The 22,998-nt window shown below is 39.2% G+C and overlaps 1 protein-coding gene across 1 annotated transcript in view; it reads left to right on the top strand.

Moving 5' to 3' along the window:
• Positions 1–22,998, top strand: part of CACNA1I (calcium voltage-gated channel subunit alpha1 I) — a 565,240-nt gene that overhangs the window by 516,730 nt on the left and 25,512 nt on the right. Inside the window, exons 30-34 of the mRNA XM_075183011.1 lie at positions 7,682–7,760; positions 7,867–7,988; positions 10,203–10,523; positions 11,917–12,063; positions 15,540–15,656. Coding sequence (XP_075039112.1) covers positions 7,682–7,760; positions 7,867–7,988; positions 10,203–10,523; positions 11,917–12,063; positions 15,540–15,656 — 786 coding nt within the window. The remainder of the gene's footprint in view (positions 1–7,681; positions 7,761–7,866; positions 7,989–10,202; positions 10,524–11,916; positions 12,064–15,539; positions 15,657–22,998) is intronic.

Here is a 22,998-nt window from a genome sequence, read left to right as displayed (position 1 = left end):
CAGAGAACCCCACACATCAGGTTTAGCAATAATTTAGTTTCCCAGCATGGAGACACGGCTTCAGTAGTGCATTGCAGTCACAGTTGTTAAAAGGAATGGGCTCCAGGCCATACATGAAGATTTATTATTTTGACTTTTCCCTCTAGCAGAGTTCTTTGCTGAAGTACTCATATATACAGTTGCACAGATGGTTGCAAGAGCTGACACTCTTTCATAACTGTCACTATGTCCCTCAACCTCTCACTTCTACACTGATAGACTCTGTAGGTTTTCCTTGCTCTCTCTCTCTCTCAGTATTGAGCTGTCACACTTGGTATCTCAGGGGCACTCTCTTCCTATACCCTGAATGGCTGCATCACAATCCTCACTACTTGTTTCCTCCCAACAGGTCATGTTTACTGCACTGCATTGGTCTCTATCATTGAGCTCTCATACGTTTGGCATCTCTCTGGTTCCTCACTACATTCACTGGGATCTGAGCCCCTTCTCAGATCTCTAGACTTGCTTTATCCACAACTGTCAGCTCACTCACTATTGCTCTCACTATAGTCGAAAGGGATTCTGTGGCACATGTCATATTTCTGTTCGATGCAGAAAATCCTAATGATCTCAGTATATAATCTCTGTTTGTCCTGCATGGGATCGCAGATTTGTTGTTTAAATACTGTATTAGTGCTTATGCCAAAATAGCATATAATCAGTTTGTTTATAGATTTTAAATTTGTGGTAATAACATTTTTTGTCACTGATATATAGTTTTTTGTTGTCTTACGCATTGGCGGAGTATATACACATTAATGATTTAAATCCATACTAACATTTGTATTTCTGCTGAAATGATAACTAACCTTTTGAATAACACTTAGAAGAGAGTTATTGACTCAATAAAGATTGCATATGTAATTAATTATGTGAGATAGACTCTACCAAGTATTTTATGCTTATGTGTTAATAGGAAATGGATACTTGTTGTAAACAATGTTTTATCTATATTGTTTCAAAACTAAGTAGAATAAGCGTTTTGCTTACTATTATTGTGCTATAGTTTATCATTGTTCCTAACACCCCAGCAAACCTATGGTTTTACAGTGTTACAACAAACACATTTCTATTGAAACATTTTGGTATTTATTTTAAAATGCATAAAGTTAGTATTGCTGTAAGGTTGTTAATGATGCATAGTGCAAAGCACCCAACATGGATGTGACAATTGCATTTTCAAAAAACTTTAATCAAATGTAAAAAAAGTCACTCATGAACAGTATGAAATGCACAGCCCCTTGTGAGTCAATTGAGAACCCGCCTCTTGACCGCTGTACCATACAAATCCCCATTACCTACTGGCCGTGATAACATGCAGAGGTCCATTATTTGGTGAACAGTGAATTATGCAAAGCTCGATCATCTAAAAACAAGTATACCATGCAGAACACCATCTTCTGATGACCAATATACTAAGTGGAACCCCGTCATCTGAGGAACAGTATACCATGCAGTGCATGATTATCTCACTAACAGCATACAATTCAAAGTTCCATCATCTGCTTACCAGTTTATAATGCAGACTTCCTGCTGTTTGAGGCCTGTTTTCGCCCTCTTCATGTATGCTACAATGAATCTACTAGGTGTGCGCATTTGTTTTAAAAAAATTTAATAAAGTAATATTTATTATTTTTTTTCCCACACATAAAAGACATAGACATACACTTAAATGCCTAACTAACTAATATAAATGAGCCTAGCTATAATCTAAGCCATGTGACCGCTTTAGCATGGACAATAGTCAATGTTTTGTCAAGTCCAATTTGGAGTTAAGTCCAGTACCATTGTAACATATATATAGGCAAAAGTAACATCTTATTCCATCAACCACCATAGGGGTGCGCATTTTGACCAACCTATTGTTATTTGTCTGTTTCAGGCTTGTTTTAAACCACGGCCTCTCCTTCCATAGACAGTGAGTGACCTTACAGATTAGCCAATGGTTCTTCAGTTCCTGGTGTGCAGTTATTCTGAGTCCTTTGTGGTAGCTAATTGTCATTGATTGCACCTGTGTTATCCTTTTGACCAATCAAGGAAGTTGCCTATCTATTTAACTTCTTTGTATCACACAATATGTGCTTGAGCAATAAGTTGTCTTGTTGGATCATAGATTTTGACCATGGCATCGCATTCTCCTTTTACTTGATTTCTGTTTGAACTGACCTCGGCCTGCACTCTGCAATTCTGCTGCCTGCCCCTAATTATTTGTCTTAAAACAGATGTGCAGAATGAGCAATGAGCTTGGAAACACTGAACAATAAACAGAAAAGACATCGTAGAGAAGGTTCTAGGGCTCAATTACTAAAATCTGGGTGCAAAATTTGCACTACACCACAACAATCAATTAGCGATAAGCTTTTGTCTGCCTAGTGCAAGTTAGATAATGAAAGCAAGTGTCTGATTGGTTGCTATGGTTTAGTGCAAATGGTGCCCCTATATGTAATATAAGCAAGTTATCCATTCTGTTTCACAAACACAGAAGCCAGATGTCCTGGGCTTAAATTGACCATTGAGACACTAATCTCATGCACTATTATGTAATTGGTCAGGGAGCAAACAAATATGTAATCATCTGTTGAAGCTAGGAATGTCTGTTACAGCTCTTTAGGACATTTGGACGACTACTTATCAGTTAATTGGAAATCAATATCTGTATTATGCTGTATAGAGGATACATCTATTCTACTATAGCAGCTGTGCAGCTGGGGAATCATATTTATTCCTTATTGTTTGATTGCTGATCATGCCAAACATCATATAAAGATATAACATGACCCCTTCCTACTTACTTTACTATTGCAGTTACTTGTGCTGAATGAATGAACAAATGAATGAATGAATTGCTTGCATGATTAATTAGAAGGAATATTTATTTAACACCAATTATTTCAGCAGAGGTAACTGCAATAGTACACTCAGTCAGAAGTTTGGAAGCAGAGCATTTTGTGCCAGTTGGAAGAAGCGATATTGGAGGGTTTAATATTAGATTGTTAGTTTGTAAAGCTTATCTTGTGGACAAAATCACAATGGAGATAATTTACAAGCGAGTGCAGAGTAGACAAAAAGCCAATTTTGCATGGTCATGGTGTTATCGAGCCTGCTTTTCTGCTCTGCTCCAAATTTTGCTTACAAACTTTGGAAATTTGTAACTGTTCATTATACTTATCAACTTTCCTGGAATGTCATGGAGACTCCACAAATATTGGGTGATCTCCCAGACATCTGAGAGAGTCTGTCAATCTCAAGGCCAGACAGAGGGGAGCCGACGCTATTCAGCACGGGGGGAAACGCTGTGGAGAATACCTAATTTAGCTATATCTCTGTGCTGGAGAACGTATTAAAGAAGTCTGTCCTGAGTGAGGATAAATCAGAGACCCTAAGGAGAGGGAAGCAGTGCTGTAGTGAAGTAGGGTAGCAGCATCTGGTGTGACCCAGAGGGGCAGGGAGGACACAGTGAACAGAGGGGAATGAAGAGTCTGCAAGAGGACACTAGTGAGTGTGAGAATCCCAGGATGGGCAGGGGGAATACAGCAAACTTGTGTTATAGGGAATACTGACCCAGCAGAGGAAGGGTGATTAACTGTGCTAGACTGAGAAAGGAGCTGTACATATCTATTTTAGTGTTATTTACACTCATGTATTGTGTTGGAGTGAACAGAAGTGTAAATAAAGTGATTTTTATTTTATAGAGACGATCTGGTGCCCAAATCATTGAGACATCTGTTTGCATCACACCCTATATTACCACACCAGTGTTCCAATAGATTTAAAGAGACTTAGTTGAAAAATCTGTATGTGTGGGGATACTCTGATCATGTACAGCCACGAAAAGCATCTAGCCACGCAGTGACAAAGGTTTACATCTATATATTTATCTATCTATCTACCTATCCACATAAAGTCTGTGGCCACTTTATTAGGTACACCTTTCCAGTAATGGGTAAGACCCCTCTTTGCCCCCAGAACAGCCTGCATTCATTGTGGCATGCATTCAACAATGTGCTGGAATTATTCTTTACAGATTCCGCTCCATGCTGACATGATGACTTCACTCAATGGCTGCAGATTTCATGCTGCGAATTTCCCATATCCCCACATCCTAAAGTTGCTCTCTTGGCATGAGACCTGGGGGTAAATGTATCAAGCTGAGAGTTTTCCGGCGGGTTTGAAAAGTGCAGATGTTGCCTATAGCAACCAATCAGATTCTAGTATCATTTTGGAGAATGTACTAAATAAATGATAGCTAGAATTTGATTGGTTTTTCAAACACGCCGGAAAACACTAATTTTCACATTTACCCCCTGGTGTCTGTGGCGTACACTAAACTCATTTACATGTTTGTGTAACTAGCTAGAGATGATGTGTGCTTTGCGATATGGATCCTGGAAGTAACATTAGAAGATGCATAGTCTGTGACCATAGAGCATACTTACCTACTCTCCCGGAATTTCCAGAAGGCTCCCGAATTTTGGGGAGTCCTTACAGACTCCCGGAAGAACAGGCAATTTCCCAGAGGTGATGGAGACGGGATTTAATGACACAATTTCACGTAAAGAGTAAAAAATGCATTGTACGCTGAAAGCGTAGTTTGCCTCCAACTCTACATGAACCCCTGAGTGTATAAATATATGTTCCACCTGGTGATGCTAGACATGCCCCTGGATGGCACTAGATACTCCCAAAGGTGCAAGGTTCAATGCATATTTGTACAGTTGTGTCCCAATGCTAACATAGGTGTTTTAGCTCGAAGTTTTCAGAATTTAAATCTTTGTAGTAATCATGTTGTTTCTATAAATGTCAGCATATTAACTGCTTACTGAACTATAATTACCCCCGTAACAGGCAGAGCTTTTAATTAATTGTGCAAAATGTGCATTAGAGTCTCAAGCTGCCAATGGAGGTTTTATATAGTACAGATATAAATAAAATGCATCTGTTTTCCTGTTACTTGTAATTATGCCTGCACTCTGGTACACTGCTGCTCTGGTGCAACTAACAGGTACAGAACAGAGAGCTGTGCAGCCTCTCAGTATAAGAGCAGGAGTTGTACCAGGACTCTGGACATAGGTGTGCAGTTCAACAACAGCTGTATTAGACCCAAATGTACGAACATGGGGAAAGGAGTGGGGTCAGTGACTGAGTTATGGCTGAGACAGTCCATGTGGGACCCAGGGAGGGGACCTCCGGAACATATAGTTTAGCATGGCTGTGCTCAATAGCAAAATTTGTGGGTGGTGGCAATCATACACTCCCAGGTGGGACTGTCCCATGCTTCTGGAGAAATGAGCCTCTTCCTCACATATGGCTTGCTCCCACCTTCCAAACTCTGGGCCCATGAATCTGCTGTTTTGTACCAAATATATAACATAATCTGATATGAACCAATGGCATAATGACTCATGGAGTCCTAATTAATAATAAGAAAAATATTTAGCACCATTGGTGTTAAAGGTTGTATGGTCTCCAGTAATCCCTTTTTGCTGTTTTAATATGGTAAATGATATTTAGCGCTCAAGCTTGGGGTACTTAAACTCACCCTCTCCCTTACCTGAGACACCACAGTAAGGATCCTTTCTACATATTGATCATCACAAAGTACAGTGCTCAGAACCTGTTGGTTTGGCAAGTTGACAATACTAGTTTATTTTACCACTACCACCCGCTCTAGGGTCTATGACATAACTGTTATCTGGGTTCACTTATGGCTATTGGAAGATTGTACTCACCATGATCTTACATTTTATAATGTTTACCATTACAGATAGCTAGAAGGAGTAAGTCTAGAATTAGGCAAGCACTTCATGAAAATAGTTGTAGTATATTTATGTTGCAGTAGTATACAAAAATTATCAAACCTAACTGAGCATTGAAGTTTGATAAGTATCATTTTTGCTTTTTGGTATGTTAAAGTCTTTGATGAAATATGGAATTATTGTATAATGTATATTTTGTGTTATTAAAGTTGTATGCTGCAGTACATAAAATGCAGTTGAGCCATGTATTTGTGTAGTGCAATATTAGATGTATCCCTGGTTCCCATTTCCTATGTAATTTATATATACTTGAGTAGGTTATTATGTGAAATATATTCTCAAGGTGGTCACCAGTATCAGTACAGCCATCAAGTACTTTGGGTCACAGCTTCTCCTCACAAATCTGGATTCTTATTCCTCCTCGCTGCCTCTCCCTGCCTTACTACTCTGCTGTGATCCTGAAACCCATCCTCCCATAGCTCCTCCCATAGCTCCTCCCAGGCACCTCCTATGGCTCCTCCCAGGCTCTTTGCCAGTCTTCCACACCTGGCATTGAATGGTTCCTGCACTACCTCTAGTGGTCTGTAACCACTCTCCTCTTAAGCTTGCATGAGCTAGCCAGTGAACACAATTTAAAACAGGTTTTATAGTTTCTATGCCCCACGGAGGGTAGTGGTGCATTGCATTATTCATAGAAAGTATAACAGATGTGCAGCTCTAGCGAATTATGTGCAAGTATGACAAACAGAGCACATTAAATTGAATGTCAAGATAGTGTCAATGATGACAGCAATATAGAGCAGAACTTGGAAGTAATCTTTGCAAGCCATAGACACCCTTATTATGCGTGGATATTGGATGGAAAGACAGATGAATATAGAAAATAAAGAGAGATATGCTATTTTAACCAAGGTAAACAACCCTCTATTTCTTAATTTATCTTTAGCCTATTTGCTTTCTTTGATAACCAATGTATCACGCCTGGTTTATCAGGTAGTTTACAGTCCTTCAGGCCTCTTTTAGCTTTTTGCATTTACTTAATCATATTGCTCTACCTAAAATTATTTTTGATTGTGTTGCTTTTCTGCAGTTGTTCTGCTGTCTTTCCTTTTCCTACTTCAGCTATGTCTTCGTTCCAGTGCTGCCACCTCTTTGATCAATACTCCTCTTCATCTGCTATTGATTGCTTCCAATTCTCTATCTCCTTTCCCCTAAGGGAACAAGACTCCCAAAACCAGTATAATTGAGACTGAAAACTCCAGATGCATTTCATTTGAAAGGGGTGGGAATGACAGAAAGTGTAATGAGATTTGTGTCAGTCTCCTGATGGATGAGCTGGCCCCAAGCGAGCCTTATTCCTGTGAATCTTAGGCAGGTGATCATTAAGAAGAGAACAAAAAAAGACAGCGACTGTATCGATTTCAAATTAGATCACCACTCCTACATCAGATCAGCTGATTTTTACTTCATATTGCTGTTCATGCTTTACTCTCCCGAGGCCTTGCGTACAGACTGGTATTCTACCAATTTATAGACATGTCTCTGCTCCTTCCCCTTCTGTCCTGCTTACCAGTTGTTCTCTTAAAGTCACTAATCGGCAGAAGTTGCACGGCTGTTGTCTAATTCCCAGCAGCATAAGAGTCTGCAGCAGATGATGATTTGCCTGTCTGCTGGATTTCCAAGATGTTTCACAGCATTTAAACCTTTGATGGTTTTGATTATATATGAGAGCGCACAAACTGTGTGATTTATTCTTTCCCAGTTATATATCGAAGGTTTTGCCATTAAGTCAATTGTGCCTTAATTTATCATCATTTTGCTTCTGTTGCTATGATCTCTATACTATTGCTTATGTTCACAAATTATTGTCTTCTTCTCTATTCCAGGTCGGAAACCTGGGACTGCTCTTCATGCTTCTCTTCTTTATTTACGCAGCTCTGGGAGTGGAGCTATTTGGGAAACTTGGTGGGTAATTTGGACGTAGATATAAAAGATAATGATATAATGAAACCAGTCCCTGAATGCTGCATGACTTATGATTGTTGTACATGTCTTGCTGTTCCCCTTGCAGTATGCAATGATGACCACCCATGTGAAGGAATGAGCCGCCATGCCACTTTTGAGAATTTTGGAATGGCCTTTTTGACCCTCTTCCAGGTTTCTACTGGAGATAACTGGAATGGAATAATGAAGGTAACAAATTAGCGTCTAGGTCCTCCATTGTAATATATTATCACTTAGCATTGTCCACATTACCACTTCAGCCAGCAGCTGTCATGTTCTGTTGTTTAGACTACATACAGTATATATTTATTCGGATATGTCCTGCTAACTTGTAGTTACTTTAAGAAATATTTTGGTGAAACCAAAAAAAAAGTTGGATCATGCTGTTACGGCTATCAGTATGATGATAAACTTGTTGAACAAGGTGGAGAGGTCTTCACCTATAGCAGCCGCCTTCCCGTAGAGCTAGACGCGCTCACAGGTACTCAGATGCCCCCAGTTCTTATACTCAGAGTAGTACAAGTTTATGAAACGTACCGTAGCACTGAGTAGCGGGAGACAGAAGGTGCGTGGTCAAGAAACAGGCTGAGGTCTTAGGTCCAAGGCAGATACCGTGGTCAAGGACAGGCAAGATGTCAGGGCTGGCAGCAAAGAAGAAGAGTCCGGAAACGTAGCAGAGGTCAGGGGACACAGGCACAGAATCAAAGTCCAGAAAACAAAGCCAAGGGTCAAACACGGGAGTCCAATGATAAAAATACAAAGCACAGGAGCTGGTCAGGTAACAGGAACTACAAACTATAACCGGCAGGGAGGCTAAGCCCACCCTGCTACTTATACACAAGTGAGTCAATAGAACACAGCCCCCACACCTGCAGGGATCAGCCCAGTAGGCTGTTAATTAATGGCCCCCTGTTGCGCACACACCCGTCTGTCAGATTAGCCGGGTCGTGGTGATGCGAGGGAAAAAACCAGGGCAACCGCCGAGACGTGCGGGCGAAAGTGACGTCCCGGTCGTCATGGTGACTGTCGGGACGCCAGAGAAAGGTAGGAGCGAGCCGCAGTGGGCAGAAGAGCCGCGGCTCGTGACACATACAGGAATAAATTTTTGTCATTTTATTTGGAATTCCGAATTTGGTTTTATAGACGGTAGAATGCAGACTTTTTACAGTGTGGAATCTTCTTAGGAAGAACTACAAATGTGCTATAAACACTAATTTGTGAGCTGAATTCTGTTTAGAAGATGAGGTCCTTCAATTCAGACGAGAGGTATTTATAGTGCACAGAGTAGAAGTAGACATTTAGAGCCTGATTCATGTTCAGACGCAACCTACACACAACTTGCGTTTTCAAAAAGAGCACACAGGCTGGAAGTATGCTCTGCCTAAATTGTACTCGCCATGTGGAGACAGACAGTACAGACTACAGTACAAGCACAAGCCTCGGTTCACTAAAATGTCACATCAGAACCCATAAAAAAATGTCATTATAAGATAAATGAATAACTCTTACTTATTTCTTTTACATCAAATACATTAATCATGGTGCTTTTAATGTGTAATGTACATATAATGCATTTATATATTTAATCTTCCTTGAATACACATTTCTTGCTATCTAGTGGCATGCCCACTTGTAACTTTTAATACAAGGTTATGTCATGCCAGTCATCACTATCAGTCGGAACTGACCCTGTCCTGGAGTTAGTGAAAATGATACATGTATACCTGAAGAAGGGGACCCACCAGTGACACGCTCGTCTTCGGTACGATAATAAACATACCCCTAAGCTGGTGATATACTTTCTGTGTGAGGCTTTTGAACCTTCTCTTTAATACATATATTTCAAGGCTTTGTAGAAGAAACTGGTTCACAATTAGCACAGGTTCTATATTGTGTTAAAATCAGGGGCGTAATTAGCGTCAGAGCAGCCCATGTAGTGCTATTGGGCCTATCTATGGGGGGGGGGGGGGGGCGATGCCATCCTTGTCTATCTGCTTCAGTGTTCTCCTCTGCTCTTCTGAGCATGAAAACCGTCTCAGAGGAACTGAAAGCTTAAACTTGACCTAAGATGGATGCCTCCATGTGGGTATTAGGTTAATGCCTGTTAGTGGGGCAACTTAAAGAGATAAAAACTTATGTGTAAAACAATGGTAACCTCATATATGCCAGACATTTAAAAGAATTCTGTCATTTGTCATAGCTGTTTTGTTAGAGCCTGTAGATGATATTTAATGTCATCGCATTATAGTATTGAATGGCATCAATCTTCCCCGTTATTAATGAGTGCAGACTAATTAATAAGGCTGGCTGTGCCGTATGGCATATCCACATATGTGGTAAGGAACATTTACTTTCAATACATAGCTTACTTGTCCATAATATTACTTTCTCATCTGCCAACAGGATACTCTCCGTGACTGTACCAATGATGACCGCAGCTGCTTGAGTAACCTACAGTTCATCTCCCCTCTGTACTTTGTCAGCTTCGTACTCACAGCTCAGTTTGTACTTATAAATGTGGTGGTTGCCGTATTAATGAAGCACTTGGATGACAGCAATAAAGAAGCTCAGGAGGACGCCGAGCTGGACGCTGAGATTGAAATGGAGTTGGCTCATGGCCTTTGTTCTCAAACATCACCTGTTTCCTCTCTGGATAATGGGGGGCGCGGAGGAAGACCAGCCACAGAGGGGCATCGTAGCTTGAGGTGCTTTTCCCCTGCTCAGGTAAGTTGGAAACCTGAGATATAATGAGCCAGAGGTGGACAATTAAATAAATAATAAAACATGTAGTCTATCAACATACTACAATATTACAAAGTACATGTGGTCAAACAAACCAAAACGCTGGTTTCCACTGATGTTCCTTAACGGATTAATGTAAGTTACTGCATGTGCAACTTTCAGTGCTGTAGCTGATCTACTTTTTCTGTGACGCTCAACTTTCATTTCCATAGGCTATATGGACTTTATCCAAGTTTTCCATGGGCAGTCCTATAATTAGCCCTCCAATCTTTCATTAAGTGCTCCTGTCATTTAGATCCTAAATGCACCTGACTTAACAGGGGTTCTTCTTTGTGCCTATCTGAACATCCCAGTTTTCTTTGTATCAAGCTGTAAGCCCTAGCCATTGAAGACATAGAGCAAATAGCCTTCCAAAATTCCAACAACTAATGACTTATGTTATCATTATGAAACTGAGAATTAAGGTATAAAGCAGTTATTGCACCTCCTTATAGGTGGAACATCTGGGTTATTTTTTTCCTGAAGTGCTAGGGCAATAGTTGTCAATCTGTGACTCGCAGAAATTGTGGAAATACAAGTCAGTACTTATAGGTTTAACACTGAAGCTGCAGCTTACCAACTTCTGACAAAGGATTCTTTTATCTTCCACAGACCAGCAGAAAAGATAGGGAGCTGGGTAACAAGACACAGAAGCACTGGAATAGTGCTTCTTAGTAATGAGAGTAAGATAGCTTCCCTGTCTATTATGGAGAAGTGGATCGGTGACTTCCTGAAAGCTCATTCATTGCATCTGGAGGAGCTGCCAAGAAAACAAGTCACCATTCTCTAAAATACACAGGGAAGCTTAAGCTTGAATTGTATCAAGGTGACTGCAAAGTTTGTGGCAGTGAGTCTAATACACCTGTCTTGGTAACCATTGGGCAGAAAAATGGTGCAATCTTGTATACTTGTATGTGAGCGTGGAGCAGCTTGAGGAGGGTAGTACGATCGCTACATGATATGACATGCAGCAAATAATGCTTTCAGCCTAAAAGAAAAATGTTATATCTGTGTATTACATTCGAAAATAAAGTGTTTATTGTAGAGATCCCCTATAATCAATATGACAACCAAACAAGCAGTTATTTAGAATAGTTGCTCTAATAAGGGTTACTGAGACACAGGTCAAATAGGAAAAGCTTTGCATACAGACAGGGAAAGCAAAGGTGTATCAGTCCCATATGGCAGTAAATTACAGGCAAATTATACATGTCATGACTATTAATCATGTAAGCACACAGCACAGTACAAAACACATACACTATTGCCATTATTGATATGTTCTCGTTGTCAGATATATGTTATAACAACCAATGTCCTTGGAATTTTTTCTTAGGAGAACTTGTGGCTGGACAGTGTTTCATTGATAATTAAGGATTCATTTGAAGGAGAATTAATGATAATTGATAACCTATCTGGATCTGTTTTCCATCACTATTCCTCACCAGCAGTATGTGAAAAGTGCAACCATGACAAGCAGGAGGTAAATATATATCCTTTGTTATTTTCTTACTTGTTAAAGCAAATCCTCAAGAAACCATTGGCATTCCAGGGTGTAAAAGTATCCCTGATTAGTATCAGAGGAGTGGCTCATTTAAAGGGTTGTGACCAGGGCTAGTGGAGCACAGTAATCCTGGCAAGCACGGCAGCAGGGCACCTCACATATCAGGGTGCCCGCCAGTCCGCCTGAGCCAAGCTCCTTTAATATCCGAGTCCCCGAGCAGGGATCAGAATAAGAGCGGAGGTATGGGGTAGCGGAGCATGCACATTGAATCCCCAAAAGGGTTTCACTACGAATGCGCATACTCCGTCAGGCGATCCCAGCACTAGCTATGGTTGTGACTCGCAGGCATTTTAAAACCCAACTGTTTTCCAACCAGAAATAAATATATGACAACTAACAATAAATGTAACAATACTTTCCTGCATGTAGTGCTTCCACATCTGAAGGGTTCCATTGTGACAGGCAAACCGCATTTCCCATTCAAAGCTAAGGAACCATTTCAAACCTTCGGAACACTGCGGTTTTCTGGTGGTAATACAGCCCAAGTAGCAATAGTGTTAACTCCTGGCTTGCTGTGGGTTTGTGTTAGAGAAACCAATGTTGTAGATATAGCTGGAAGCAAGTTAAGGCTTATATGTTCCACTAGTAATGACTGCAATATAATTTGTGCCAGTAAGGTAAGAACAGATAGTCTCAGGTACATGTATCTGTATAGGAATAATAAGATTAGTAACATGACAGAAAACATCCTCTGTAAATATATATATATATATAAATCAGAAAAAATAAAAACTGATAATACTGGAGACACAGCTGAGCAAGGTAATACCTATATTGTCTTTTTATTTATGAAAATGATTTAATGGCGCGTTTTATTTATTATTCTGCTGGTATTTGCACATTTTCTATTTAATCATCTCTCATCAGCTCCATGGATCATTTTCATGTATTACATAGGAGCCTAATACTCCCATTTCCATTTACAAGATACACCTGCCCCACAAACATCTGAAAGCGGAGGAAAAAGAAAATCTTGCCTATTGGAGCTCTAATAAAAATTATGTAATCAAATTGCATTACCGGAAATATTCTGTTACCCGTAGCAACCAATCAGGTACTGACTTTTCCAAGTTAGATAAAAAAAACAATCATCTGATTGGATGCTATGGGTGGCAGCACAGTTGTGCTATTTGTGACATACTATTAAATTAGTCTTTTAAAAACATGATTGAAAGATAACCCCTTTGATGTTACAAAATAGATGCCCCGTCTATTAGACCAGTGCAGGCCTACCCATTCCTGCAGGCCCGTCCTAAGCATACATACTATATTCAACTGCACACACCTGCTCTGCAGAGCCTACAATCTAATTTGGTGCTTAAGACAAAAAGAGTAAAGTTTTATTACATTACAAAATAGTTTCTCAGAAAGATGGATTAAGGACACTTGTGTGCACATTTTTAGCAATTGTGGAGAAAAGTGTAATTTTTTTATCGCTGCATATCACCAATATTTACCATTATTTTGTTGCTATGACTACTGAGCAATATAAGCCGCTACAGTGAAAACATCCAGTGCAATATGGGTTACTTACGTGGGGTCCTGGAATATGTGTGGAACTGGTTTCAGCTTCCACTTCCTCCTGTTTAAATAAAACCTAAAAAAATATATATATTAAAAAAAAAAAACATGTTAAAAATATGGTGGATAAAATATAAAAGTTAAATTGTATGTATTTTTCCCATTTTTCCATTATAGCCCGATTTAATTTTAATAACTTAATTTATTGCAGCAAAAAATAGTTTTCTTTTTAGCTTCTGTGTCTGTTAACACCATATACGATACTTGATAAATAGGCTTCCCCATGCAAAGGAGAAAGCCATTGAAACTTACTGTACCACCAGAGGGCACCCCTTATTTGTATAGAGTGAAGGAAAAAATCCCTATCCTAAAATGGCTTTTCACGATTTGATAAATAGAATGTTAATAAATTTAAATTATATTGTGTGACATACATGATTATTGGTACACAAGTAACATAAAAATGTGTTCTAAAACATAGCAACCAATCAGATGTCTTATTTCATTGTCTAACCTGTAATATAAAAATGGCAGTTAGAATCTGTTTAGTTGCTATGGGTTACAGAACCTTTTGCACAGTTACCTGCAAACCAGTTTTCATAAAAGTCCTCCCATTCTTGTGGCTCTATTACCTAACAAAACAATTTGACCAACTCACTCAGTTTTAAGGACATAGCATTTCGGAGTTTCAAAATGGTCATTATTTATGCCTGGTTCTAAAGTTGCATGTAAAAAATTTAGTGCACACAGGAACATGTGTTATCTCCAATTTGGCATCCTGCATGTGCACAGATCAATGGAGGTAAATTGACAAAACAAATGGTCAGCTGTGCTTGTGTAAAGCTGAATACAAATTGCATTCCTGGCATATAATACACTTTTCTACTTCTGTGTTAGCGCACAAACCACTAGTTCCGAAATTAGTGGTATGTCGCATGCTCAGATGTCTAAAAGCGTATTAAAAGCCAGAAACTTGCTTTGAACTGAACAGGAGCCTCTGAATGTTTACGTGAACACAGACTTGTGTAACTCTTAACATTCTGGATAGTTTTCACTATGGCAGTAGAGTATCTCTCGTCGTGGCGAAAATATATTTGTAAATCACGCTGAAAAATGTTTTTTTCCTTGTTGCAGTGAACCGTGGTAAAAAATTATACTTATTGCAGTGTTAACATTTGCAGAATTAAAAAATACAGAGGTTTAGGCTCTATGTGAAAGGACAAATCACAAAAAAATAAAACATCAAAAAATTGCAGAACATCATAGTTTGAAATTTCCTAACACCTCACCAATATTATCAGGTACCGCTATATATATAAGGAATTTGTAGCCAAGCCCATTTACCTAATTGGCATTTTAGACCCAATAGGTAGGATGTTGCAAGCTGCTGTTAAAATTCTAATTGGCCAAATTTAGCCCTGTCTTCTTGTAATGTAATACCACTGTTTGATGAATGATGTCCATTGAAAAAAACACCACAGCATTGTGAAAAGTGTTGGTATAATTGCCAATTAACGTTGCTGCAATGTGTATTGATTAGTCCAGCTCTTAGTTACTAAACATTCTAAGCCACTGTGCTCTCCCGGAGATGAACAGTCCTGCGGGTACCAGAATAGGTTTATCTACAAACAACACTGCTAGCTTCTATGCATTGCTTATGAGTTGTATTGACTTTTGTGCACTGCGGGATTAGCATATTGGATTATCATAAAATACCTGCTCTCCCGTAGACATAACAGTCAGAGGTTATTTTGCTAAAGCTTCTGGAAGCTTAATTCTTTAATCAGAGATTGTATGCTAAGCAGGACACAACAAATAACATGTTTCAACGGGTTAACTCACAAATCCGTATCACTAATAATGGTTTTGCTTAGGTCCAGCTGGCAGAAATGGAGGCCTTTTCTTTAACCTCTGACAAGTCCTCTTCAGTATTGACTGATGATCTGAGTTCAGAAGATCAAGGTGTCACAAGTCAGTTAAAGGAGATGAAGGTAAAATGCATATTTTGTATGTAAATGGAATTCAAAGCAGAGGAGATTTTAATTATTGCCCTTATCCCGGTAGATTATCAGAACAATCTACATAACAACAGCTCATTTTATCTGTTCTCTTTATGGCTTCATGAAAATGCCAAATTGGATGTTCTTAGAACGGTGCTTCAGATAAGACGAAGCATATATTCTACAAATGCATTGTGTTCAACATTTAATTGAAAGCAACACCTCAGCTACAGAAAGATCCGCCAATATTATGCACATTTGCTGTACAGGGAAACTAAAGCCTGGTGTCTTGAGTTGTTATTAAAAACTAACATATATTTTTATATTATTTTACATATTTTTTTGACAACCTGAACCGTTTTATGCATGTTGAATTACTGTTTACACAAAAAGAGAAAAAAAATGGGGTATATATAGTGCAACATTTTATAACATTTACCAGGGACTCTTTGAGGGTATGCCATTACATCCATGCAGGTTACATACAATACCAGACCTCCCAACTGTCCCGGTGTAGACAGGACAGTCCGGACTTGTGGGGACTGACCGATGGATTAGGAAGTTTGTGCTGATTCCAGGACAGTTTCTGAAATATGGGTGGGCCTTTAATGCCGTGCGTTACAGAAGCAGGTGCTCACAGCGGGAAAGGGTGTTTTTAAAGGAGGGTAAAGGGCTGGCGATTGCCTTACTCTTCCAAAGTGCTAGACACGATGTGACAAGTTTCCACAAGATGAAGCCATGCCCTAATGTAGTGTGACCATGCCTCTACTTGGTGACTCTTTGCAGGTGTGTGACTACACAATCTCCATCATGTCATAGTTACTGCATTATGGAATAGTTTATTATTTTGCATTTAAGACACTCCTTTTCAATAAATAGAAACTTTTTAAACCAAAAGATTGCGAAAAAAACGCATATAGTCCTATTGTTTAAAACACTAGTAGGAGTAGAAAGTATTTATAAGTTGCTTAGTGCATTTGCACTGAATATTTCTGAGATAGTCTGTGCCAAATTATTTACCTTATTTTTTTATTGCTTTTTGGCAAATTTTTCTTTCCAGTTACACTTCACAACAGTATTTCTAGGCACACTTTGCCCAATGTATAACAAAGCTTCAAACACACAAAAGTGCCACATGTGACAACGGCAGTCAAGATGTCCCCATCACACTCATGATTAGGCGTTTTAGGGTAAAAAACCCAGAAAAGTTTAATAAGGTGAAAGCGGAGGTTCTAAAGTGGTAGTAGGTTAGACTTTGATGTGGTGGTTGAATCATGGGTCTCTTACAAGTTTTTCATCTCCCAGTAAACCTAGGCACACTAGTAGTTTGCGGAAGCATCTCTTGAGTGCAGAAAGCAGCCGTACACCTTGAAGTGTAGAGGTTGGTTCATCTAGCTGTACCAGAGTACATCCAAAACATTGTGCTTTTAGTGTGCTTTATAAATTAGATCTTCTTTATAGCCTAGTGAATTTTATATTTTATATAATATTGTTTTTGCAGGACGATGGGGTTTTATTTTTAAACCATTATACAGTCAAAATAGAACCAACATACTTTTAAACAATAAAATATGTTTCCATGGTTCTTCCTGTAGTTTACTTCAGAAATATAACCCAAAAACAATTGGCTAGTTGTCTCTCAAGAATAGGGATACCAGATATGTGTATGTTATATAAGGTCTATTGAGTTATAGGGAGTAGAAGTTTACATTTTTTATTCTTTACTTTTTTAATTGTATTTATGCTAATCATAGATCATTTTTTAGGTTTTCCCTATTGCCAGCACTGGTAGATTCATTGTTATCTGGAGCTAACAGCAGCCTCCTGGTCACTGTTAAAGGATCCTGTGTGTTCCGCCATAATGATGCAATGCCTTTGATCTCATTAATAACTGATCTCATTAATTTTGGGGATATAATACAATTTGCGCTTTTTCTCTATTTTGGTAACGTTGAATAACATTTCAGATGTACTTTAGAAGCATTATTTTACGTAACCTTTTAGCCTTCGCCTTGTACCATGCCAACCATAAACAAGGTATCCCAGTTATGTTTACGCTTCCCAACTAGAAATCTGTAAGAGCGACTTACGCGATTCCTCTTTTTGACCAGGCTTTATACTGCCTAAGTATTACACATCTATTGACCTCAACGTCAGATAGCCCACCATTATGTGTTAATCGCTAAATAAATAACAATCTATCATTTACTTTACTATACAGCATTATCTATATAAACATCCATTCATAAAAGCAGACACAAAGTACAAACCTTTTACTTTACAAAGATAATCAAATATACAATACATAAAATGCATACATACAATAAGGATAATACATTACAGATTCAGCAGGCATGATTTAAATATAGATTACTTCAGAAGTAAGTTTATAATATCCTATCCTGTTGTTGTTATGACCCTTATATTTTTGCAACCCCCATTTGTTTATCTAAGTTCAGGGCTTCCTGTGTGTGTGTGCATATATGTATATAATATGTGTGTGTGTGTGTGTGTGTGCAAAGAGGATGTATTTAAATGAGAAAGAGACACAAAGAAGGGTAGCAAGCACATGTTTGTGTGTGTGTTTAAATAGGATGTGTGCAAAGAGGAGAGGGAGATAGTTGAGCATGCATGTGTGTAATAAAGATAAATGTCTGTATGCACATGTGTTTGTAAGTAAGAGGATATGTAAAAGGAGAGCTTGTATAAGAAAGAAACATGTGTTCAGGCCTAAGGGATAATACAGGCCAAGCATAGAGAGTAAGAGATAGAGATGGGGAAGGAAGCTAGAGTGCATTGTAGTGTAGATAGTAAGGAGCTAGCCTTTATAAAGCATGTGTAAAAAAGTTACTTAAAGCTTTAGAAAGTTGATAGAAATAAACAGAATCTTTACATATACATGCAAGCAAAGTATTTTATTAATCAGGACAAGCAGCGTTAATGGATGGAATACATGCAAGCAGAGTATAAAAGATGCCTGCATATACAGACAGATATAAGAAGATAACAGTTAAAAGTTAGAAAAGATGGATAAAATGCAGGCAAAATACGTTTGAGGTAAATAGCTGAAAATAGGTAGAAACTTTACATATACATGCAAGCAAAGAATACTATAAATTGCAGGCAGAGCACATATGAGGTAAATGTTATACAGATAGAAATTACAGGAATATAGACAAGTTAATGCAGGGAATACCTTATTTTGCAATATGATGTCCAGTGAAGCTTCCATGTGTGTGTCTGTGTGTGTGCAAAAGAAGAAGATTTCAGATTGTGTTAGAGCTTATAAAGTTTTACCCAGAATGCATTGCTTCAGGTGTGGGGCAGTGAACTTTACCACACCCACACAACTGGACACTAAACAATGAGTTCACTACTCAGTGCTTAGCTGTATCCAGTTGAGCACATGCATTTCTTTTGTTTGAAACTATCTTCCTGTGGAGCACTCAAGTTAGAAACAATTTCTTTGTTTGAAATGCTTTGGCCAAATGCCACCTGTAATTCTGTTTGTTTGATATGCTCTGGCTTTCAGCCAGTTCATACCTCAATCTGCTCATAAGTTCCACGCGTGCAAACAGCAGTGGAATGTTAGTGGCCATTATGCGTGAGTCAAGCTCCGCCCTCCCCGACTACGTGAGATATAGGAGCTCCTTCAGTCACCTACTGTTTAGCTCCAGGTTACACTGTAGCTCTTTCTGTTTCCCTACAGTGAAATAAATCCCTGTTACTCAGTATTTCCATTAACTAATGTGGAATTCCCAGGTGGCTGTACTTAGCTGTAGACAGCGTTCTCTTTCCTTACTTCTCCTGGACACTTCACTGTACTTCAAGGTTGTCATGGAGCAAAGCACGATCGTCATAACCAATCTGCATTCATTACAGTCTCCTGGAAGTACAGACCGAGTCCCTTAAAGTAAATCACTTGGCAGCACTCAGGGACAGATGAAACAGTCCCTGTTCATATATTTATCCCAAATAAATGATGTGGTCATGAACCCCACCAATCACTGCAAGGGTCCATCCATATCAACCCCATTTCTCCATATTATAACTGAATTGCAAGATATTATAATTGTCCACAGCAGTGTGTGCCATGTACAATATCAGTTATAGTTCATAAGTGTTTGAATAAACTAATATGGTATACTACAGAATGCCATTTTGTATCGGTTTTGTGGTACAAAATGATCAGCTCAGAATATTTAGATGATCGTGAAATTTTCTTTGCTCCCAATATGCCCCTTGAAAATAGACCATTGGGGCAGAAAATACGCAGAAGATGTCAGTTCAACCTCTTTACTGTTACTGGTGAGTGGCATTTGTCCACCTCACACATTTCAATATTAAACTTCTTTGAAATCTTCTTGGCTTAGAACTGACAGTGCTCCTTCATTAGCTTTTTGGGGCTTTTAGTAGATTGATAATAACAACCTGAGGCGACCTGTAAACATATTATTTTGGGTAAAGCACTGTACAATCAATGTAAGGTCAGCACAGGTCATAATTATGCCAAAGGTCAACCTTGCTCGAGTTACTTAACAAAACGTTTCCAGAGAAACATTAGCGCATACACTTTTATTACTCACAGGCAGCATTTACCCTGATTCATTTGTTTAAATAGAAATATTTTTTATGCTTGGGTGAAAAATTGCACGAAATTACAAATTGAGCATATTCTGCCTTTAGCCGGAGATTCAATTTCAGTTCTTAAAAATGTTAAAACGTTTATCAGCAATGATTTTTATTAATAAACCAATAACAGTTTAAAAATTATTATGACAAACCGTGATTGTAAATGTGTTACACATATTTGATTTAATCTCTAATTACATGATAATTAGCTTCCGATTTTTTTAGTGCCTAAATATACTTGCACTGATCAGTCAAGCTAATCTTGGCCCACTTTAACTAATATTCCTAATCAGAAATCTGTATGGAAATGTGCTATAATGTTAACATGAAAAAACATTATCTTGTAATTCAATTTGTATTCAAATAGCAGTCAGACCACTGAATTGTTCTTTGCCTTAGTGGTTGAATACTATTAAACATAAACCCACATCACAGTTCAGAAGTGTTGTGTTTTTTAATCTACATCCTTGTTATAATTAGAAATGGGCGGGTCCAGTTCCCCAAGAACCAAACCCACCCGAACTTTGGGTATCCACGTACCGAGCCGAGTAGCTCGGTACTCTCCCGCCCGCTCCGAATCCAAATCGAGGCCGAACGTCATCGTGACGTCGTCGGATCTCGGGGCTTAGTTCTCGCGATACTGCAAGATTATAAATACACGCCTCCACAGAAATCCATCGCCATTTGACAGAGGGAGAGAGCAGGGTGTAGTCACAGGCTGATTAGAGCATGGACAGAAAATACAATATTCTTATTCCAATTGAGCTATCAAAAATCGCTTGAGAAGAGAGGAGGATAGAGGAGTTTTTTTTTTTTCCAATATTTGGCACTCCCCAGTGCTTTTGGGGTGTCCCCCATAATTATGCATAAATATTTCTGGCTGTCAAAATTACTATCTGTCAGCAGTATCTACCAAATAGTTTTTAGCACTCCCCAGTGCTTTTGGGGTGTTCCCCATAATTGTGCATAAATATTTTTGGCTGTCAAAATTACTATCTGTCAGCAGTATCTACCAAATAGTTTTTAGCACTCCCCAGTGCTTTTGGGGTGTTCCCCATAATTGTGCATACATATTTCTGGCTTTCAAAATTACTTTCTGTCAGCAGTATCTACCAAATAATTTTTTAGCACTCCCCAGTGCTTTGGGCTCAGAATGGATTCAAAGCAGTCCACATATGATCAGAATGAGCAACCAGGTTCTGTCACCAGTCCTGATGGTAGTGTTCTCAGTACGTCATCTGGGCAAGGCGATGTCCAACTACACAGTGTTTCGAAATCAGTCCAAAAAACACACACCCAAAATATTTTTTACTGTGTTGAAGCGAAAAAGAAGTGTAACAGATCAAAATCTAAGTGCCGATAATTTTTTTTTGCCAACATGCCATTCTACACACGCAGTGGCAAAAAGAGAATGAGGCCTTCACCTTTGTCTATTAGTGGCAGATCCAAAAAAGTTACCGAGCCTACTAGTGATGCACAACTACTGCTACGCGTCAAAGCCGAGCTGCAAGATAACAGTAAGGCATTAGAGGATAATGTTTACTCTGATTCACAAATGACACCAATCCCTGTGGAGAGTCCATCCAACAGTGGGATGTCTAATCGTGAGCACTCTGCTGATGTGTGCCTTAATAGCCCGAGTGTAGCCGGTGATGCACAAATTGAGGATGCCACTTTGGAATTAGAATAGGATGAGGGGGAGATTTGTGTAGGCGACGAGGGCGCTAATGAGGATATTGGTGAGGATGAGGTTGTTTGTGTAAGTCCTGCACCAGTGGCAGCAGTTCTGGCACGTGACAAGAAAAAGGCCATTGTCATGCCTGGGCATAAAACAAAAAAATCCACTTCTTATGTGTGGAATTATTTCTACCCAAATCCAGACAACAATTGTATAGCCATTTGTAGTGCATGTCAAGCCACAGTCAGTCGAGGGAGGGACCTTAACCGTCTTGGAACCTCGTCTATGTTACGCCATTTAATGAGAGTTCATGGCAAAGTGTTGGGAAAAGCTGAAGTTCTTCCAAAAAAATTACAAGCACTCCATCATCAGCTAAGACCCTCCGGTCACAGACATCCCGGCGGCTACAAAATACACCCACCACACCATCCTCATCAATATCCTCAGTAGCGCTCAGAGTTAGCCCTGCATCCCACTTATTAAGGCTGGATGACTCCTGCACTATTATTGATTCCTCTGAAGAAAGCGTTAGTCCCACTGCTGCTGCTGTTGCTGCTGCTGGGGGTGAATCGTCATCCCAGAGGCAGGTCAAGAAAATGAGCAGTCCTACATTTCAGCAATTAACTGTGAAACAATCATTTGCGAGCGGAAGCAAATATGACAGCAGTCACCCAGTCGCCAAGCGAATCACAGACGCCATGGCTGCCATGTTGGTGTTAGATCTGCGTCCAATCTCCATAATAAAAGCAGCTGGTTTTTCACAGTTAATTGAGGTTTTGTGTCCGCGTTACAGAATTCCATCGCGACACCATTTCTCCTGTAAAGCAATTCCACAACTATACCAAAAGTGTGTAAAAATGTAGAGATTGCGCTGAAAAATGCCATTCTGCCCACTGTCCACTTAACCACAGATATGTGGACAAGTGGAAGTGGCCAAACCAAAGACTATATGACTGTGACAGCCCACTGGGTTGGTCATTCACCTTCACCAGCAGGAACAGCAGCAGCATGTACACCACTACG

The sequence above is a fragment of the Mixophyes fleayi genome, chromosome 8 (assembly GCF_038048845.1).
Source record: "Mixophyes fleayi isolate aMixFle1 chromosome 8, aMixFle1.hap1, whole genome shotgun sequence".
NCBI lineage: Eukaryota > Metazoa > Chordata > Amphibia > Anura > Limnodynastidae > Mixophyes > Mixophyes fleayi.
Note: the sequence above shows the minus strand (reverse complement) of the source record. Positions and strands in the feature narration are given on the sequence as shown.